General features: G+C 33.8%; 1 protein-coding gene across 6 annotated transcripts in view; it reads right to left on the reverse strand.

Annotated features, from left to right (window-relative positions):
- Nucleotides 1-13,012: 13,012 nt before the first annotated feature.
- The window catches only part of FipoQ (F-box/LRR-repeat protein FipoQ), a 362,646-nt gene continuing 354,708 nt past the window's right edge, over nt 13,013-20,950 (reverse strand). For 3 of the 6 annotated variants that reach the window (XM_081734232.1, XM_081734229.1, XM_081734230.1), the window contains 2 exons: nt 17,067-17,270; nt 13,014-14,200 (listed from right to left, as the gene is read on the reverse strand). In XM_081734232.1, coding sequence (XP_081590358.1) covers nt 14,065-14,200; nt 17,067-17,270 — 340 coding nt within the window. In that variant the 3' untranslated portion in view covers nt 13,014-14,064. Of the gene's footprint in view, nt 14,201-17,066; nt 17,271-20,950 lie in introns of all 6 variants that reach the window. The other 3 variants (XM_081734235.1, XM_081734233.1, XM_081734231.1) reach the window with 2 other exon arrangements.

Raw genomic sequence — 20,950 nt, forward strand, 5'->3', positions numbered from 1 at the left:
ATCACACTAGTCTCTGAATTGAGTTGCTGAAGAAAATGGTTTGGATTTAACAGATTTTGCATATATAAATGCAAATAATAGCTTTTGCATCTGGATGAGCGGTAATTTTTGTTGAGGCTCGAAATAAAAAACATGTTAAAAGCAAGGGAATCAGAGTCAAAAATCAGTATTATGCCTACTAAAATATTGAAAAAGTATATATTTTCAATTACACATTTTACAGTTTGGCACAAATAAATATTAATACATAAATGCTACATTAATTTTATTGTAACTATAACCGGTGTTAATTACACCTATTTATATATATTTCTAAACTGAGTGACTATATTTGAGAACAGTTTGTAAACTATTATGGACTAATTTAGGGTGGATATCAATTTGCCAATTATCCCAATATATGAATTTGAAATAAGCAAACCAAAATGTGCAAACTTTTAGATTGAGCAAAACAGTGGCAGAAAGAGAATCAGAAATGTTTTAACATGGTAAAATCTTTTAACATGTTGTAGCAGGATGTATGTTATAATTTCAAAAATTAATTCACAAGAGCCTTTTTAAGAAGAGGTTATGCTCAAGATGAAGCGACTTTAGGAGAACCTCACCCAACAATATTCTGCTGAAAGAGTTATCCTGAAAAGTAACACAAACGACTTCAAACTATATGATAGCCCCCTTACCTTGCCTTTTTGTCTATATTTCACTTCCAGTTTTCCTTGTGTCGTGCACGTTTTCTACACATTTTTTGGTTGGTGTTATCTGAACAACAAAATTATGATCATCGCTGCCTACAGTGTCGTTTTCTTTCGAGTTTCAGTTCATTTGTCTAGTAATTATTACAGAAAAGCTGATTAGCACAGAAACATGTCACGAACATTTAGGTTAAGACGTTTAGTGTCTCAATTCTCAGTAATAATAATAATAATAATAATAATAATAATAATAATAATAATAATAATAATAATAATAATAATAATAATAATAATAACGAAAGCACAGATTGCAAATGTTGCCAAATTAAATTTCGAATGATTTACCAAGGGTTGCAATAAATTTTTAGGCTACTTAACTAATCCTATACCGTACGAAACCTCAAATTCACTGAAATATGGAATTAACCGGATTTGATTCTACTTTTTTTCATGACGTTATTTGCAGGTTTGGAATTTAACAGTTTATGAAACTGATTATGGAAGATGGATTCAACTGTTTTGCATCTGTAGCCATGATCGATTTAACAAGTTTTGGAAATTGGCACATATTTCAATGTCCATTTTCAACTAGTTAAAATGCATTTTCTACTGAATACTATTTGGGAATAAAAGCTTTCCAAGTAAGGTATCCACAGCAACCACTATCTCACTTTTTTAAATGGATTCAACAGGTTTTTCCATTGACCTACTCAAATATTATTCTTGTATAAATTATGCATTTACAGGGTGTTTCTAAAGAACACCGATAATGTTTGGGAAATGATTCCTGACATTAAGGTAAGACGAGAAGTAAGATGTTTTTACACTGAATAGCACGGCTCGGGTCGGGTCGCTTTTGCCCATACAACTTAGCACGAATTGGCACGGATAAAAGAGTAGGGCCTACTTTTCGCATTGGCTTTTCACTTCAGGAAATATCCACCAGAGAACAGGGAATACTTTCTGCTCTGATCATCTACTATGGTTTCGAGGGGCGCCTTCACTGGATCCAAATGTAATTACGAATTGCGAAGTTCGACGAAAATATAATGCGAAAACGTACTGGGATTATTGACCAGAACTCGTGCGAATATGCGTTGTCTGGAATGGAAGCAATGCAGTTTTCAACGCGGAAAATGCCTATAGAATGATCTCTGGAAAAAATAACTCGAGTAAATAATGTGTAAATATACATTTTAGAAAGGATGGATTTAATAAAACTGATTTTATATTGTATTATGACTGTATGATCAGACTATTTGAGTCTGAATTCAACACTGTTCATATTAATGAAGACAGTCCTCCGCTCGTTAAACATCGAACCCATGACTACGCATATGTAATAAACTATTCATCTTGTTAAAATTCTAAAATTTTATAACTTTCTCATTTTATATTATATTATGTATGTTAATTATCCAGATATATTATAGCGTTAGATAATACGAATAAACTGGGCAGTGGTGTCTTCAGCTCTCTAGAGGAAACTTCAGCTCTCTCATAAACGAAATATAAGTTCCTTCAACGGCAGCAAAATATATTTATTCAGATACAGAATAGCAGAATAAAAGAAATTTGAAATTATAGCCCAGATTTATAATAGGTTGTCCAGCAACCTATCAACAATAGTAATTGGAGATTTCAATGGAAGAGTTGGGAGAAACTATAAGAACTATAATGGGCTACTAGGGCAATATGGTGAAACAATACAAAACGACAACGGAACAAGAATCCTCGAGTTTTGTGTCGGAAACAACCTCGTAATAACCAATACAAAATTTAAACACAAAAATATCCATCTATATACAAGAGAAGAACCATCAAAGAAAGAGAAATCTATAATAGATTACATATTAGTGCCTAGAGAAAAATGGAATGAAATCAAGGATGTAAGAGTTATGAGAAGACCAGAAATAGGGAGCGATCATTATCTTTTAGCAATGAAATTAATAGTTACTAGAGAAGAAACAAGAAAACCAGCCATTAGAAAAAGGAAAGTTACAGAGAAAATAAAGATTAAGAAATTGGCAGAAGAACACTCTAGAAGAGCATACACACAAGAAACAGAAGAAGTATTCGAAAGGTTACTACAAAAAGAAGAAATAGAGGACGTAGAAGAACTTTGGGAGCAATTTAAAACAACCATCATAAAGAAAGCAGTGCAGGTATGCGGGAAATCCAAAATTGGGGGATCGCAAATTAAAAGAACAGCATGGTGGAATGAAGAAATTCAAAATGAAGTCAGAGTGTAATGGAACATTACAATTTAATGTAATGATATTTTTGATGGGAGGGTCCCAGAAATTTTTGCACCGACTGTACTTCCTATTTAGCAAAAATTTCTTTCGATCCATATAAATTATTTATTTGTTCGTTATTTTATTCCAAATTAACATGGAAGACGGTAAAAAATTGTTTAGGAATCGTATTTTGAGGATTCATATCTTTATTTATCTATTAACTAATTATAAATCTTATATATGCATATTTTAAATGGACGATTACAAATCTCACGGTGTCAGTGCTATTCGGAAATATAGTCCCACCATTGGATGGAAGTTTAGAATAATTAGCCAATCTAAATTTTGGCACAATATTTTGGACTCTCCTCACCCCTCTTTTGGTACCAATGTTCATCTAAAGATCCGGTTCAATCCAGATTTTACCATTTTTTATTCGTTTTAAATACTCCGCCGCCAAAAAAGCTTTACTTTGATTGGTGCAGTTACCCACGCTACAGATTAAGGCGCGATCATCTTCACTCTACCTCGTCGACCGAAGAAAGAAAGCTGTGCGTTCGATCGGATAACAGATATGAAAGAAATTTAACAGTAAAACCGTGTGAGATAGGTAAATAGTATATCCAGGTAAAAAACTACACTACCAGGAAGCACAGGAGCTCAAATTTAGAAAATTTTAACAGTTAAAACAGGATAAAATCTTAGTGAAATGTTGCCGGATACATAGGACGCCATGCCGGATGTAAATATTTAGTGTGGACAGGTTCGACATTTAAGTGCGGTTAATTTGGTGTGATAAAATCTTCATTTGCTTTGACTCAGTAAATTCAATTCAGTGATTATCCTTTTCACCCCTCCCAATATCATTTACAGTCAAGACCTGTCCGTGTAGTAATTTATTAATATAGATAGTGATTTTTTTTTTACTAACCCACATGGCGGTATCTTGAGTTTTGCAATCTTGGTAACATTAGAATGATGGCTTAGGTTAACTCTCAGGGCTCCTGTTTTCATCCCGAATTGGGATAGCTTCCAGCAGGGATGGGTTGAAAGCATAGTTATCATAAGGTTCTTTCCCTTCAGGAAAGGGGCCTATATATATTTTCCAATAAATAGTTTGGGTATTAACTGAATAGTTTGCATTAAGAATGTGATTTAGTGAATACAAGGGCCAATTGGCCCTGTTCCTTTCTTTCCCTTTCCTTTCGTGAACCGATAGAACCGAATTAAAATGGTAAAATCTGAAGGTTGTTTGTGTATATTTATTAGTATAACATGTATTAATGTAGTGTGTAGTATAGATGTGGCATGTAGATATTCGTAATGTAGTAAACATTTTCTTGTAGTAGTAATTGTGGTAGTGAGTGATTGGGAGTGTGAGATAATTAAATATGGACAGTGTAGTATTTACCATGCGATTTTCATATTCCGTCATTAAATGAACTTATAAACAATATTTGAAAGTGAACGTAATATAGTACAATAATCCTGAGTACAAGGTCACATTTCGTGGTTTACAGTTCGAACAAATAGTTACTAGCGCCCTTGTGTCGAAATTTCGTACTATCAGTCGTGCATATTTTACCATTGAACCCAGTTAGTGATTTAGATTTCACAAAATTGACCTTTATTTTCGAATTATAACCGAGTAACCATAATTTTCGGCCCATATGAACAGATAGTTGGATAATGTGATTTGACACTTTAATATTCTGAAAACTTCAACATTCTGTGTAATCTAGTAATGAAAATATTTAAGTAAATAAACTATGCATAGATTCTTAACCGAAGTCAGCCAATGTGATGCTATTTCCGTTCTGAAATTAAGATATTGAATTCCAATTCTTTTCTTGTAGTTGCAGAATAATTTTCATTGTTGCTGTCAGAATGCTATCACATTCAGCAATATTATCGCACATATTTTATTTTTTTGTGAATATTTCTATATAGAGAATTGTCTTAAAACAGCTGCGAAGTAAGATATAGGATGGTTTGTGTGGCAAAGAAGTCTTGGGTTCGAGTAATGTTTCTTGCGTGTTGGTCGGGACGCGATTTATAGATTTTTTTTTAAGTATTATGATGAAATGTGTATGTAGGCTGGGCGTAGATAGAGGAGACAGGGTGTTTTAAAATATAACGTCGTAGTAAATGGAAAAAGATGATGATATGAATATATGAATATTTATTTGAATATGAATATGAATATTGTAGTAAAAGTGAATAGATGATAGGACACCCGTATAGTGTATACATGGGCCCAGTGTATTTTAGCCATATGTTGCTATATATAGATGAAACGTAAATGTGTGGTGAGAATCGTTTCGAGTTCTGCCCTCCACGCCGAGACATCACTCGACAAGGTAGGCGAGTTATATATCAGAATGTATTATTACTTCGCAGTTGAGCCATAACAGTAGTATTTATTTATAACAATCTCGTCTGACAGCAGGGTAGGGATAGCATCATGTAATGGCTAACTGAATGTAATTGTTCATCGATCATGATACCAAATAGTTGGTGTTGGGCTGTTGTGAATTGTGTTTACAGTCGGTTATGAAAGAGAATATCCTATGACTCTGAGATTTTTTTCACGTTACCTACTCGGGCTAGTTTATAATATTCATGGAGGCGACAGCTCTGACAGGGTTACAGAATCAAAACAATTAGTTATTGAAATTTATTATTATACCGTACCCGGGCATCGTCCCCTCCCCCCTTGAATATTTTCGTTTTCTTTTCTCAGTTTTCAAACTAGATAGTGATGGAAATTAATCGATGCCTCAGAATTTAGCGCATTCTGCGAAGGGGAGCTATCGGTGATGTTTGGTCATTGAAATCACCGATCCAAAATTCAGTTTATTTAATTTTTTTTTATTTTGGCAAATCACTAATTAGGGATATCTTAGCTATTACTTTTACTCTAGTTTCTTTACTGTCCTTGAACCTTCTTAGTTCTTCTGAGGGGTCGAATGTTTTTTTTCTTACTTAGAGATTTCAAAATTGGGGACGCAGTTACCTGGTCCCTTCCCCCTCTCCTTTTATCCTGCTGGTCTGGGCCGGATACGGGACTCGGATTTCAACCTTACAAGCAAACTCTTGTGGGATTGGGATCTGATGGACACAGAACCTGCATCCTTGGCAGCAGGACTCCCTCCTAGTTTACGTATTTAAGTAAACCACCCTTTTTCGGCATATGTGAATATTTTTGGCTATGAGTTGTTATATATTTAAATTCGATCACTCTTCTGTGTAGTGAGTAGTACTTTAATCTTTCTCCTTTCGTTGGCGCCGCTTTCTCTCTCTTGTCTCTTCCTTCTTACTTCGAGATTTTTTTTTTAATTTTCAACCTTCCCCAATTTAATTTTCAAAAATATATTATACATTAATATATCAATGAATTAATGTATAATATTTTTTTTTTCTAACCGAAATGACCAGCTGAGACATCTCAAGACACGATTCGTTTGATGGAATAGTTAGGGACTGGGTTCACATTATATTTGACCCATCGACAGGGTGAGTAACGATTCGGTACACCGTAATTTTCCACTTTCATTCCTTCACCATTGTCCGTCTGGGATTTTTTTTTATCCAGTGGTCACTTTCCATTTAGTTTATTTCCGTGAATGTTGTTGTAATATTGGGCCCAAAGTTAAGATAAAAATTGTTTGGTTTATATATATTCATGTATTTAAGAATGTTCTGTGTTACGTGCCTGCCTCACAAGTTTTTTTTCTTTCCTTGATCTACTCTCCAATTGGATATGTGAAAATTTAAAATTACTAGACGCGCGGTATAAATGAAAATAATATTTTATGATGATACGTCGGAAGTTTTGTTTCTTGGTGTAATGTTGCAACCTTCTTGGACAAATTAGTTTGGGGTTATGTAATTAAATGTGTGCGCGTGTATTAAATATATATATATATATAGAGAGAGAGAGACGTCGAAATGTAAATATGTATGAAATATAGAATATTAAAGTGAAATGTAAAATGTTAAATTTATAATATGGATATATGTAAGAGCACCGCATCTGCCCCATACGTTTATTGGTTGCCATGGGTTTTAAGTAATGTTTTCCGACGAATGGAATGATGTAGTCTAATTTTTTTTTAAGGAATACCGCCGCGAACTTAAATAATTTCTTTTTGTTCTGCATAAATGTAATTAGTAATCAATAATGTAAACAGTTTCAATGGCATGCATTTCGAAATAACGGCAGGTCTAAAACATAATCCAATCCCTCGACAAATATTATCCTTTAGTGATCAACCAGAAATTCTTTTTTTGAAAGTGTACCTAGAATCCCCCCTGTTTTCCAATGTGTATCCTATGACTTAACCAGTGTTTTATCACGATATAAATCACCACAATCCTCCCAACTAGTGAAGATCTCCTCAAATATAAATACTATGAATAAAAGTTATAAGTAATTCACAAATAAAGTGTTATGATGTGTCCCAGTGATGAATGACTAACTAGTAACCTGGAATGGACTGAACCGAGAGGAGAATTCTCCTCTGACCAAATGTTGTTGGTGAAATCCCTAGATGGGTATAAACGTTGTAGTATGCGAGTACTGTCACAAACTGAAAATAGTTGATGAATGGTTTTATAAACCAATAGTCATATATATATATAGATATATACACAAACTAAGTTAAATGGAGCGAAATGTTTTGGACACTACGAGTAGTGCGTGATTTGTAATTTGAACGCTCAGAATTATTAATATTTTATTGCTCGAGATGAGGTAGAGACTCATAAGTTCTAATACACCTAAAAGTTTTTTTTCTTTTCTTTCCTCTTTGTCCAAATTTTTTTAAAGTGAAATAAGTGTCTTCTTTGCGTATGTCGCAAATCATAATTTGCTTTAGCATGCCTAAGATATAATATATGTAATTATTTTTTTTGTCAAGATGATTGAATATATAAAAATTTACTAAAATATAACTCTATGTATTCTATTAATATATAACCAAGAACTTGTGCTTTTAAGATTTTCTTTGTAATTATTTTTTCCTTTTCACTATGAATGTAATAAACTATTTGTACCCTTGTAGCTAGTTGGTTTTCCTTTAAACATATATACACTGTCCTGAGTGAGTGAGCGAGTGAATGCATGATAGATTTAATTTAAGTAATTTTAGTAATATCATTTGTCATATTAACATCTATAATATATGTGTCATGTTTTAATATATGTGTGTTAAGGTAAATAACCTAGGTCATGAAAGACCGCCACTAACAAATTTAAAGTCGGCTCTAGGAGTGAGACGGAAATAACGGGATGAGCCTAAATACGACATCTTTCTTCCAGGAAGTTGAAACTCTTGTTGAGACGATACATAAATTTTATATTGAGTTTATATTTATTTTTTTTTCTTTCTCTTAACTAATTCATATGTGTGGTCGATCTCAGATCATGGAGTTCAGATAATGGATAGTTATCAATTATGGTTTGAGATTGAATTACAAAGAATTAAATTTCACTTTCCTCATTTCCAGGTCTAGGTCTGGGCAACCCCACGAACGTGGTGCCTGGAGCTAGGTCTGGGTGGTATGAGGGAACATGTGTCTATTCCACATCACTTCAAAATTGATTCTCCACTAATAGTATTTGTAACGATTTACCGGATAATAACCATTCGAATTCATTACTATATCTCCTAAATCATCCGGTAATCCATTCTCCTTTAAAATCCTCAATCTTTCCTTTTCCCTCTCCTTTTCCTTTTTTTCTTATTTCTTTCTACTTCTCTCCCCTCCTTTCCCTTCTCACTCTTTCTTTTCTTATTTCTAACAAAACTGAAAAACTAATTAGGTCGTGACTGGGAGTAGTCGCTATCAGCACGGTCAAAAAATTCGATTCGATAAGTTTCTTCGGAAGTCCGATTTGGGAATATTACCTCTACAATGAATATGTACAGAGACTAAGAATAATAATATAATTTATTCAAAATTTACTTTACTAAAAAATTTTTACAGTTTCAATTAGTAGTAGATATTTCATTATCACTCTTTGCTAAGTTCAGGCGACTCCTCCTTCAACCACGATGTTAGTTATCACGCCCAAAATTCGTTTTTCAAGAGAAAAGAAGAAAAGATGGAAAAACTATCTAACAACGAAAACGGATAACGACTATGAGAGATACAAAGAACAGAGGAAAAGGGTTAAGGATATAGTAATAAAAAGTAAAAAGGAAGCTTGGGAAGACTTCGGGAAAAGATTACAGGAGAATTATCAAGGAAACGTAAAGTTATTCTATGGTACACTAAAATCAATGAGAAAAGAACAAAAAGAGCCAATAATTAAAAGAATATATGATAAAGAAGGGAATATATTGGTTAAGGAAGATGAGATAATAAAAAGATGGGGAGAATACTTCGAAGAAACACTGAAAGAGGAGGAACCAATACAAGAAAGAAATAGGAGAGTCGAAAATATAAGGCAAAAGTTAAGGAAATATGCACATAGAGGAACCGAAAAACAGTCACAAGAAGACAACAGACACAAAACAGAAAAGACGGAAAATAACATCCAAGAGGAAGAATTGGAAAGGGCAATAAAGAAAATGAAAGCCGGAAGAGCATCAGGACATGATGGAATTGCTCCAGAAATGATAAAGCATCTAGGTACGTTTGGAAGAGAAATGCTGTTAAAGTTATTTAACTTGATTTGGAAGAAGGAACAAGTACTCAGTGATTGGGAAATCGCAGTGATAGTACCCATTTATAAGAAAGGTGACAATAAAGACTGCAATAACTATAGAGGGATTTCGCTCCTGAGTACAGTAGCTAAAATCTTTGCAAGGATTCTTGATGAAAAACTAAGGAAGGAAATTGAACCGCAATTGGAAGATTCTCAAAGTGGATTTAGACCAAACAGAAGCACACAAGATCAAATATTTTCGCTGAGACAAATCATAGAAAAAGGAATAAATCAAAATAAAGAAATACATCTTTGCTTCATAGATCTAACGAAAGCATTTGATACCGTCAGAAGAGAAGAAATATGGAAAAGCCTCAAAAATAGGAATGTAAATAGTAAGTTAGCAAATGTAATTCAGTGTTATTATAGACAAACAAGGAACTACGTCAGGACATGTAATGAAACATCAAAAGAATTTTACACTACATCAGGAGTAAGACAAGGCTGTGTACTCAGCCCCATTTTGTTCAACCTTGTATTAGATGACGTTATGAAGGAATGCCGCAAGAACAACAAATGGTATGAAGTAGGCTTCTGGAAAATGAAACCAATAAAAATCGCAGAATTAGCATTTGCAGACGATGTAGTCCTAATAGCCAAATCAGAAGAAAATTTGAATTTTAACTTAAAGTTGTGGGAAGAGCACTTGAAAAAGAGAAATTTAAAAATAAACATAGGCAAAACAAAATCGATGATAATTTCTAAAGAAGACAAAAAGCATCACATCAAAATCAGAAATGAAACAATAGAACAAGTAGATAACTTCAAATACCTGGAACCTGGATAAATAAAGAAGGAAAACTAGACACAGAAATCTCAAACAGAGTAGCAGCTGCAGGAAGATGTTTTAATGGGTTAAAGACACAGCTCCTGAACAGAAAGGAAGTAACAAAAAGAACAAAAACAACAGTATTCAAAACGATATATAAGCCAATATTAACATATTCTTGTGAGTCTTGGACCTTGAGTACAAACCAACAAAAGAAACTACAAGCAACGGAAATGAGATTTCTGCGAAAAATAGAGGGTAAAACTAGAAGAGACAAGATAAGGAATGTAAAAATAAGAGAAATGCTTAAAATAGCTCCATTGGAAGATGAAATACAGAAAATAAAGTTGAGATGGTTTGGTCATTTAACAAGAATGGATGAAAAGAGAATAGTGAAACAAGTATACGAGGCAAAAGTTATAGGAAAGAAACCAAAAGGAAGACCGAGGAAAACATGGCTGGAAGATATTCGAGAAATCTCAAAGAACAAGAAGGTTCCATGGAAGACGGTGCAGACAACAGCACAAAACAGAGATGATTGGAAAGCTCTCTGGAAACCCCTCTACACTGGAAGGTAGAAGAGGACGGCTTAAGTAAGTAAGTAAGTAATTATAATAGGTTGTCACAAAAAAATGGTAATTTTACGGTTAAAATGACTGAATGCATATAAAAGAGGACTATATTAGATATCTATTTACTTCCACCAGTGGGTATTAGTGCACAATGTGGGGAAGCTGTATTTTATGTTTACAAGAGTAGGGTTCTTGTATGAAACCATTATACGTACGAACTCGTATATCTGTTGATAATTCAGAGTACTTGTATAGTAATGTTTACAGCAGACAGTTTGATTCTGACAAGAGGGTCATACACATTGCAACACTGCGAAAACAAATTAAGAGACAGTAGTAAATGCAACAAAAACAAAACTTTGCATAATTATCGAATTGCTTACTTGCTGCTTGAAGTGGTGAACTAGCATAGGTTATTGTCAAAATCTCGAATTTGATTTTTTTTCATGATCAGCATACTTTCTACTCTCCTATCTTTGCTTGAAAGTAAAAAAGAATAACTACTATTTTAGACCTTTATTTAAGATATTTCTTTTAAATCAATGTGAACACTGAACTAAGAGAACTGTGATATTTCAACATATCGAACGATTGATATTTTAAATATATCAAATGGCACTGCGTTAGATTATTACAAAATTTCAAATCTACATGTTAAATTAAAAAATGTTACATTTACTATTCAGTGTTCTAAACTAATGACGCTATCGTATCATAAACATCCAAATTTTATAGTAGTAATGTTTATAGTAGTAATAACACAAATGAGACAGACAGGACAAAGCACATCCAAAACACTATAGATTCTGTGTCTAATACTCTGGCTGATGGATTTCGAATGAATATGTGAAAATTTGACATTTTTAAAAGACCCTTATTTCAAAAAACTGCTTAGACAACTATCTCATCCAATTGCGTAAATGGTTTATAATAGATGTGAAGATCACAATGCTGTTTACAACAATTTGATATCTCAAACTGTTCAGACACCGTAAAAAAGTGTTAAAGTTCGCAATACTGCTTAAAATTATGTAATTCCGAAAGCTTGTTGTAATTGCACTTACCAAAAGGTACTGCTGTAATGTCATAGAATCAAAATAAACAGAAAAAAGTATTTCAAAAAATTTCCAAAAATATACATCTTTCAGAATTTATCCATATTTTACATATCTCTGCAATGGTTTGAGATATCAAATTGCTAGAAGCGGCTTGTGATCTTTATGTCTATTAAAAACCATCTATATAATTGGATTTGATCCTTTTTAAAACATTTTTTCGAAATAAACTTCTTTGAAAAAAGCCAAAATTTGATTTTCTTATAACTCGGTGGTGCTATTCAGCCGATTCACAACGGTTCGCTAGAACCGGTTGTTAAAATATTTCCAGTTCGAAGAATCGTTTGTTATATCAATACCCAATAAATTTTACCCAATTATACCAAGAAACAGTAAATTTTAGTTTAACTATCTTTGTTTTTAGAAATTCTTACAGCTATAGGGTTGAACATGAGACTGGGATCACATGAGTAGTGGTGAGGATTATTTGTATTTGAAACGCATATATTTCATTATAAACAACTGTTGATTCATTGCTGGATTAAGGTCTTTCCAATACTTTTTAATAAGCATTTATCTTGGATAATTCGTTTCCAACATATTCGTAGTGCTATTTAATTTCGCGACACCACCTTGTATTAGGATGCTGTGTAGATTTCTACTTGTTACTTGTGGTGTCCTGTAAAAAAGTTGCTTTTGTCTACTTTGTATGGTTTGTTTCCTAAGAGAGTTATGTCTATCTACCTACCTATCCATCTACTATCTCTCTCTCTCTCTGTATACATATATATATATATATATATATATATATATATATATATATATATATATATATATATATATACTGAACCGGTTGTTAAAAATAGAATAACACCACTGCTTATAACTTTGTTTATATTTGTTCGAATTACGTCACATGATGACTGTACTATTCAAAACTAAGGTACTTCGCATGTGCATTACCTGTCTGTCAATGCATAATTACTGTTGTAGACTCCTCCAAAATTTGGTAGTTTTTCGATGTTTTTGATACTGTAGCGTCCTTAGTTTTCAACACTCTATAAGTGTAGTATTATAAGTTTTCGTTTTACATGTAGATTTGAAATATGTAATAACTTGACTAATGGTACTTGAAGAAATGTAATTTTACATTTATTGAGATACCAGTACAGAAAGTTACAAAATGTATTATTTTGAGGACGAATACATATCCCAAATACAAACGATACGTAAAAAACTATGTTACAATTTATTCTTTGTTTCTTCAGAGAGTCTTATGTAAAGTGTCACTATTCAAAAGCTGATGATTTTGAGTGGTCTCACTTTTCTATTAAACGAACTATATACTCTAGAACCTACCTGTGAGCATTTCACCAAAGGACATAAATATTTAAGAGTAAATAACTTTTGAGCTGTTGTAAGTACCTAGAAACTGCAAGAAAATTCTGTGGAATTTCACTTATGAGAAATTTGTCTTGTTTGATACCCATATGATCTTACCAATTTCAAAATATTACGTTGATTCAGTATAAGATATTCTATGACATAGTGTATGACTCTGAAACATACGTAGGTCTTCTAACTAGATCTACACAAGTAAAGTTGGTTCTCCGAAAACCTCATGCGTCTCTGAGAAAAAAATGTTTATTTGGATCAAGTATATATAACTTTTGATACATCACCAAGAAAAACAACAAGGATGAAGAAATAATAATGATAATAAATGTACAAATAATGGATGTGCTTACTCGTTTATATTGTGCTCGTCAGCAAGAAAAAACACACAAACTAATTGTTCTCTTATTTGTTTTTATTAAGACTCAATTTGCTCAGAATAATTTAAATCAATAGAAATCCACCAATTAAATGGTATAACAATTCAGGTAACAAAATCATACAATACAAATTCTTTGGGAATGGGAATTTATGTTTGTACAATTCAATTCAAAAGTAAAATATATAATAAATACAGTATATGAAGATGAAATTCAAACTTTTTAAAAAAAAATCGCACGATCAACTTAACTGAATATAAGATCATTGTAATTTGTGAGCAAATAATAAAGTGAAACTTTGTACGTTGTTGTAGTCCTCACTACTGTTGAACGATCTGCTCTTTCAAAGTTGGCTTTTACGATTTCGTAATAACGACCATCGCTAGAAAACAAAACAAAAATATCATTAGTAATCACGAGTATATTCTTTAATAGTATGTCATACATTAGAAATCAAGTTTTTTTTTTTGAAGTAATCAAACAATTGAGGCCTTCCGGGTAAGAGAGAACTTAATTTTTGCCGCAGCAAAACACAACACGAAGAATTTCGTTTTATGATTAATGCTTTTCTCCAACAGCCTTTTATATTAAATTCCGGTTTGCTGAGACTTACGAATAAATCTAATTTTATGTTAATTTCAGATTTTTATCTTAATTCCCACTCTGTCCTATATTATACTAGATGAAAACGCCAAAGGATAATGATTATGATCAAATAATAATAATATCAACAAAAATGTCAACAAAAATAATATCAACACTATTAATAATAACACAACTACACAAAACAAATTAAAAGTTCTGTGCACCGGACCCCATGGTATGGATTCGATGTATTTTGTTACACAGAATCGAAATTCCTACACCCCAGGACAATCGACCGTGTCAATTTTTTTGTGGGCGATGAACTTTAGCGATTTTGCACAGGGAGAATACACGTAAGACAGCCATACAAAATAAATAAATAAATAAAGTTCTGTGCAGTGGACCCCAGGGTATGGATTCGATGTATTTTGGTACACAGAATCCGAATTTCGAAACCCTAAGGCGATCGAAAGTGCCATTTTTATGGGCGAAAAACTTCAGGGAATTTTGGTACGTAAGACAGCACATACGTTTTTCGCCCATAAAACAATTACAAGGTCGATCGTCTTAGGGTTTCGAAATTTGGATTCTATGTATCGAAATACATCGAATTCATATCCTGGGGTCCACTGCACAGAACTTTTATTTTTTGTGGGCCGTCTAATTAATTGATAAAGGAACGTTTCGTTGAGTTCGTCCTTATGTATAAAATGGATTTTTTTCAATACAAGTTTTAGTGGAGTTCGCCTTTACTACCTAGAAAGCCTCAATTATTCAAATAATAAGTCTTTATAAACGAAATATCAATTATTCGAACAACGGATATTTGAAGAATAGATTCTCTGAATATTAAATATGGATTACAACTTAATTATTCGAAATAACTTACATCTTTATTAATAAAACTTTAGCAATAATTTCACATATTTATTTGATATTCAGATTTCAATAATAACTGTAGGAACAATTTAAAATACAGTGAAACCTGTCTTTAGCGGAATCGAATGGGACTCGCAAAAATTTCCGTTAAAGTCAGGTTTCCGCTTAATAGAGGTAGACCTTTCCTTTTAAAAATATACAGTATATATGCTTATAACGGACATATTGAGAAAATACTGTATATTGCTGTGCGTAGCTTGTTCAACTAATTAGTAGCTTTCTTCTACTAATAAATATACAAAAAAAAACTTAAAATGAGCACAAAATATTCTATGCATTCCTGCATGCTGTATACATTGCTGCTTGGCTGCTTGACTCTCCGCACACACTGCAGCCTGAGAAACATTAAGTAAATCAGTCATTTTTCCGTAAGGCAAATTGTCCAGAAAGGTTTAAAAAAAAAAAAACGAAGACATTATTGCAGACAGTGTAATATATATGTTTGCTCCTCATAGAATGTCTAAAAATTTTGTAAACCCTGTAGTCCGGAACCCAGAATTTTCCGTGAAAGGTTTATTTTGCTTTCCGTTGTCCGCGTAACACAGTTTCCGCTTAACGAAGGGATTTCTACACGTTTTTTGCTCCAAAATTCATGGGACCGTGAAATATTTCCATTTAAGGCAGTTTTCCGTTTAATAAAGGGTCCGTTGAAGGCAGGTTTTACTGTATAACATTTTTTAAGATAAAATATAATAAGTTTAAGTTATATAAATCATCAAACAGACTGAGATTTTAACACAATGTAGGCCTAATTTTATAAATGTTGGTTCTATTAACATCAATGTATGCTGAGAGATTTCAAAACTTATTCTTCGCTTTCTTAGGCTAATAGAAAAAATAGAAATAGATAACGTTAAATTTTCACAAAAGTATTAGCTGATTCTACTATTAAAGATGATAATAAAATTTATTAAGTTAACCGTTTAACTTTTCAGCCATCATAAGCATCAACTGAACACTTTTGGTCAATATTCAAAGTATTGATGGCCCTTTGCAGCCAATACTTTGGTTAAAGTGCATCCTTACAATACATGATGCCATATAGCCCCGTGAAGAAACTTGTTTCTGAACTGCGGATGCCCTTGTTGGACAAACATCGGACAGATAATAATTGACGTTTGTAAATGAATTTGTGTAATGAAGTTATAATTTCACAGTTTTTGTAAACGTGGTATCAAGAATCAAAATTCTCAAACCATATACTTACAGGAGAAAAGAACTGTTCTACTGACATTGTGTCTTCACTAGCTAGAGTAAATAAATGAATAGACAAAACGTTCAGAAGTGACAGGATCCATAGTTACTAAGACTTTTTCTCATAATATATGTGTGTTTTCGGGAAAAGGGAAACAAGGGTGAAATTGTCAATTTTCAGTTATCCACTGTTTTACAGAATCCGCATTGTGTATCAGAAATTATTCTGTTTTGAGGAACCCCAGTCAAAATATTCATGATGGACGTATTCTACTCTCCCACACGAAACAGGAATAAATACTACATAAAAAAAAAACTGTAGATAACTGAACGTTGGCTATTTCGGACTTGTTCCTCTTTTCCGAAAAAGCACAAACATATACTTGCTATTTGGCAGAACGCAGCAATTCATTTGCCAGATATGTATTAAGTTACTAGCAAATATGATACATAGCAGATAAATATATTTCGTACCGCGTGCGATGTTTACCATATTACTTATTGCACATTTTCTTAAAATTACGATTTACCTTAGAGTGAGGCATTTTAATTTAAGGCACTTCACACGAATGATATCTATAGCTTTCTGACTTTTGTCGGAGAACCTAAGATTATCTGGGTCCCATTCTAATTCCAATCTTTCAAGATTTGGACAATTATTGGCAATTCCGTCCATCAACTGATCAACGTGGATGTTCACTCCAAGACGCTCAGAAGTTCCCATCACCAAAATTCTAAAAGAGAAAATAGATTTAAACAAGTGAGTTTCGTTCTGCAGTGTAAAACTATGGTAGACTTCCAAACTATGAGAATTTTATGAAGTAGTACATCTATAACTACTGGTTTTCGTGAAGTACTGTGCTTGGTGATGATATGTTCTCTTCAGGCCCTTAATCGATTGCAGAAAACCGCTTGTCGCTATCTATTACCACTTTTGTTCCATACTGGTAAGGGTTGAAACTGGAAATAGTTAATATGAACCACTTCTTGTTAGAATAGAGGGTTAATGTAGGAAATGGAACCTATTCTTGGAAAGCTGAATCAATTGTAAAAAACGTATCTCGATATCTCTTACCGTTTTTGCTCTGTGGAAATCAGTCTTGAAACCGGAAGTATTAGTTAAGTTGAATCGCTTCCGGTTTTGTTAGAGCGTTGCAGATAGTCATAGTACGCTACTTTAATACATTGAATCCTTTACTAAAACCGATTCCCACTATCTATTACCGTTTTTGCCTTATGGCAACAAACATTGAAATAGAAATGGTTAATTTGAACCATTTCTAATTTGAATAAATGGTTAATGGAGGATATGAAACCTATTCTTGGGATGCTAAATCGACTGTAAAAAAACACATTTCGATATCTCTTACCGTTTTTGCTCTATGGAAAGCGGTATTGAAACCAGAAGTTGTCAAAAATTTGAATCATTTGTAAAGTTTTGGTAGAATATTATCAACAGTCATGATATACGTTGAATCGTTTGGAAAAAGCTTCTCGCTATCTGTTACAGTTTTCGTTTTATAGCGATAAACGTTGAAACAGGAAACAGCTAATTTGAACCACTTCCTGTTTGAATTGAGGGTTAATGGAGGAGGTGGAATCTATTCTAGAAACGCTGGATCGATTGAAAAAAACATGCTTCTTGATAACTCTTACTGTTTTGCTCTGATACCTGTCAACAGACCAACGGACAGATAAGCCGTTCTATAAGACTTTCCACACTTATGTATAGCATAGTTTGGAAGAAGCACACACTATTGTAAATTCTAAAAGAAAAATTTAAAAGAAAACACCATAATTTTCACTGAGATATCTAAATAAAAGAAACATTCACTATTATAAATCTAAATTAAACTATAAATTGTAACAATATTGTTTGTTATATATTAAAATATAAAATTATAATAATGTAACAACTAAAATTACATAATAATTGTTCTACCAATCCCAAAATTTGTACAACTTTATTGATAAACGTAGTCAAATACTTGTAATGTTAGTTAAAGGAAATTAGACACAGATGAAACACCAAAAGTTTAATTTATATATATATATACAGGGTGTTTAATAAGTAATGGTCATAAATTAAACCGTAGATAGTACACGCCAAAACTAACAAAAAAGTCTCAGTAAACATGTGTCCGCAAACGCTTCGTAACGGAGATAGGGGCTGTTGAAAGTGTGGAAAAATGAAATTTAGAGACGAAAAAATGAAATGAAATCTTTGAGTTTTACGTCCCACGGTTATGCCGGTTAGGCTAAAGGAGACGGTGATGATGAGGGATGAGTGAAATGGTGGAATGAAGAAAGTGGGAGGAAATGGGAGAACACGGAGAAAACCCACGAGCACTGTGTTTGTCCACCACAAAGTTAACTTGGCGGGGCTGAGATCGAACCCGGGACCCAAAGCACCAGAGGTGAACGCTCTACCACTGAGCCACCGCGCCCCCCTAAATTTAGAGACGAATATCTCAAAAAGTATGAATTGGACAGAGGGCGGTCCAATGAATGACTATCGTAGTCAGACCTGCGCTATGCAGAAATGCATGGTTGATAACTATGCAATGCGCGCGCAAGGGATTCCTCAAAGAAACGGAAGGATTCCCGGAACGCGTGCTATAGGCAGTGGACGAAAACCCAGGAACGAGCACAAGACGTGTGGAACTTGCCGAAGGCGTATCCAATGCTTTCGTATGGCACATTCTCCATGAACAACAGTTGTACCCATACCATCTTCAACGTGTCCAACCTCTGACCCCCACAGACTTTCCGGTGAGAATGCAGTTTTGTCAGTGGGTCCGAAGACAAATTACTGGCAATCATCATTTCACTGATGACGTCCTATTTACTGATGAAGCACAATTCACCCAGGATGGCATTGTAAATTTTCACAAATCTCATATCTGGGCCACTGAGAATCCACTTGCAATAGTGAAATTAGGACATCAACGTAGGTTTTCCTTAAACGTGTGGGTAGCACTTAGGTGATGAGCTCGTAGTGCCATTCTTTCTTCCTAATGCATTAACTGGGATCTCATATTTGAGATTTCTCCAACACGATTTGCCGCTTCTACTCGAAGATATACCTCTCGATAGGCGTCAGCGACTGTGTTTTATGTATGATGGAGCGCCAGCATATTTTTTTTAACCGTGTCAGAGAACATTTACGTGCACGATTCGGACGAAAGTGGATAGGACGTGGAATTCCTATTGCTTGGCCACCGGACTTAAATCCTTTAGATTTCTTTCTCTGGTGCCATGTGAAATCGCAAGTTTATTCTACCCATGTTGCAACATTAGAAGACGTTCGAGAAAGGGTTGAACAATGTTGCGGACATATTCAACAGGATGCCAACATGTTATCACGAGTACGTGGATCTTTGCGAAGACAGGTACGAGCATACATTCGCATGAATGGACGACACTTCCAACATTTACTTTAATGATTAAGTAAGTTAATTTCATATGCAACTCTTCTGTAGTTACACATCTGGGTATTTACTGTTTACCTTATGATTAATACTGTACACATTACCAACATGACGATTTCTGGTTGTTGATATGAACAAACACGACATGTCCATCATTTTTCGCTTGTTGTAATACACTTACGCGTTCAACATGCGGAATGTTTCATATTCGCCTCCCACATACTCGAATGTTGTAATGCTTTTCCCATTGCAACCCAGTTTGCGGATATTCTTTACGTTAACTGCTTAGCACATAATGCTTCATCAGTGCCTTGCATACCGTTTGATTTACCTAAGTGCTGCCACACTTGTACGTATGCATTAGTTGTTGGAATTCTTCCTGGAGCCATTTACAACGTACATCACCACACTTCGATTGCCTTCCTCATTTCCTGCTGGTTATGCAACCACACACGACACGTAAACATTGCCCGCCATTTTGTATCTTTTCGAACTTTCGACCTGGTACGACTTATGAATTACTGGTGGATAGACTCGCTCTCGATGTTCATCTCGAGCCCCATTTCCTTGGACAATTTTCCGGGAATCCCTCCTTTTCTTTAGGGAATCCTTTGCGCGTGCATTGCAGAGTTATCAACCATGCATTTCTGGATAGCGCAGGTCTGACTTCGATAGTCATTCATTGGACCGCCTTCTGTCCGATTCATACTTTTTGAGATATTCGTCTCTAAATTTCATTTTCCCGCACTTTCGACGCCCCTATCTCCGTTACGAAGCGTTTGCGGACACATGTTTACTAAGACTTTTTTGTTAGTTTTGGCGTGTACTATATACGGTTTAATTTATGACCATTACTTATTAAACACCCTGTGTATATATATATATATATATATATATATATATATATATATATATATATATATATATATATATATATATGTGTGTGTGTGTGTGTGTGTGTGTGTGGGTGGGTGGGTGGGTGG

Source organism: Thermobia domestica, chromosome 12 (genome assembly GCF_964235325.1).
Source record: "Thermobia domestica chromosome 12, izTheDome1.hap1.1, whole genome shotgun sequence".
Lineage (NCBI taxonomy): Eukaryota > Metazoa > Arthropoda > Insecta > Zygentoma > Lepismatidae > Thermobia > Thermobia domestica.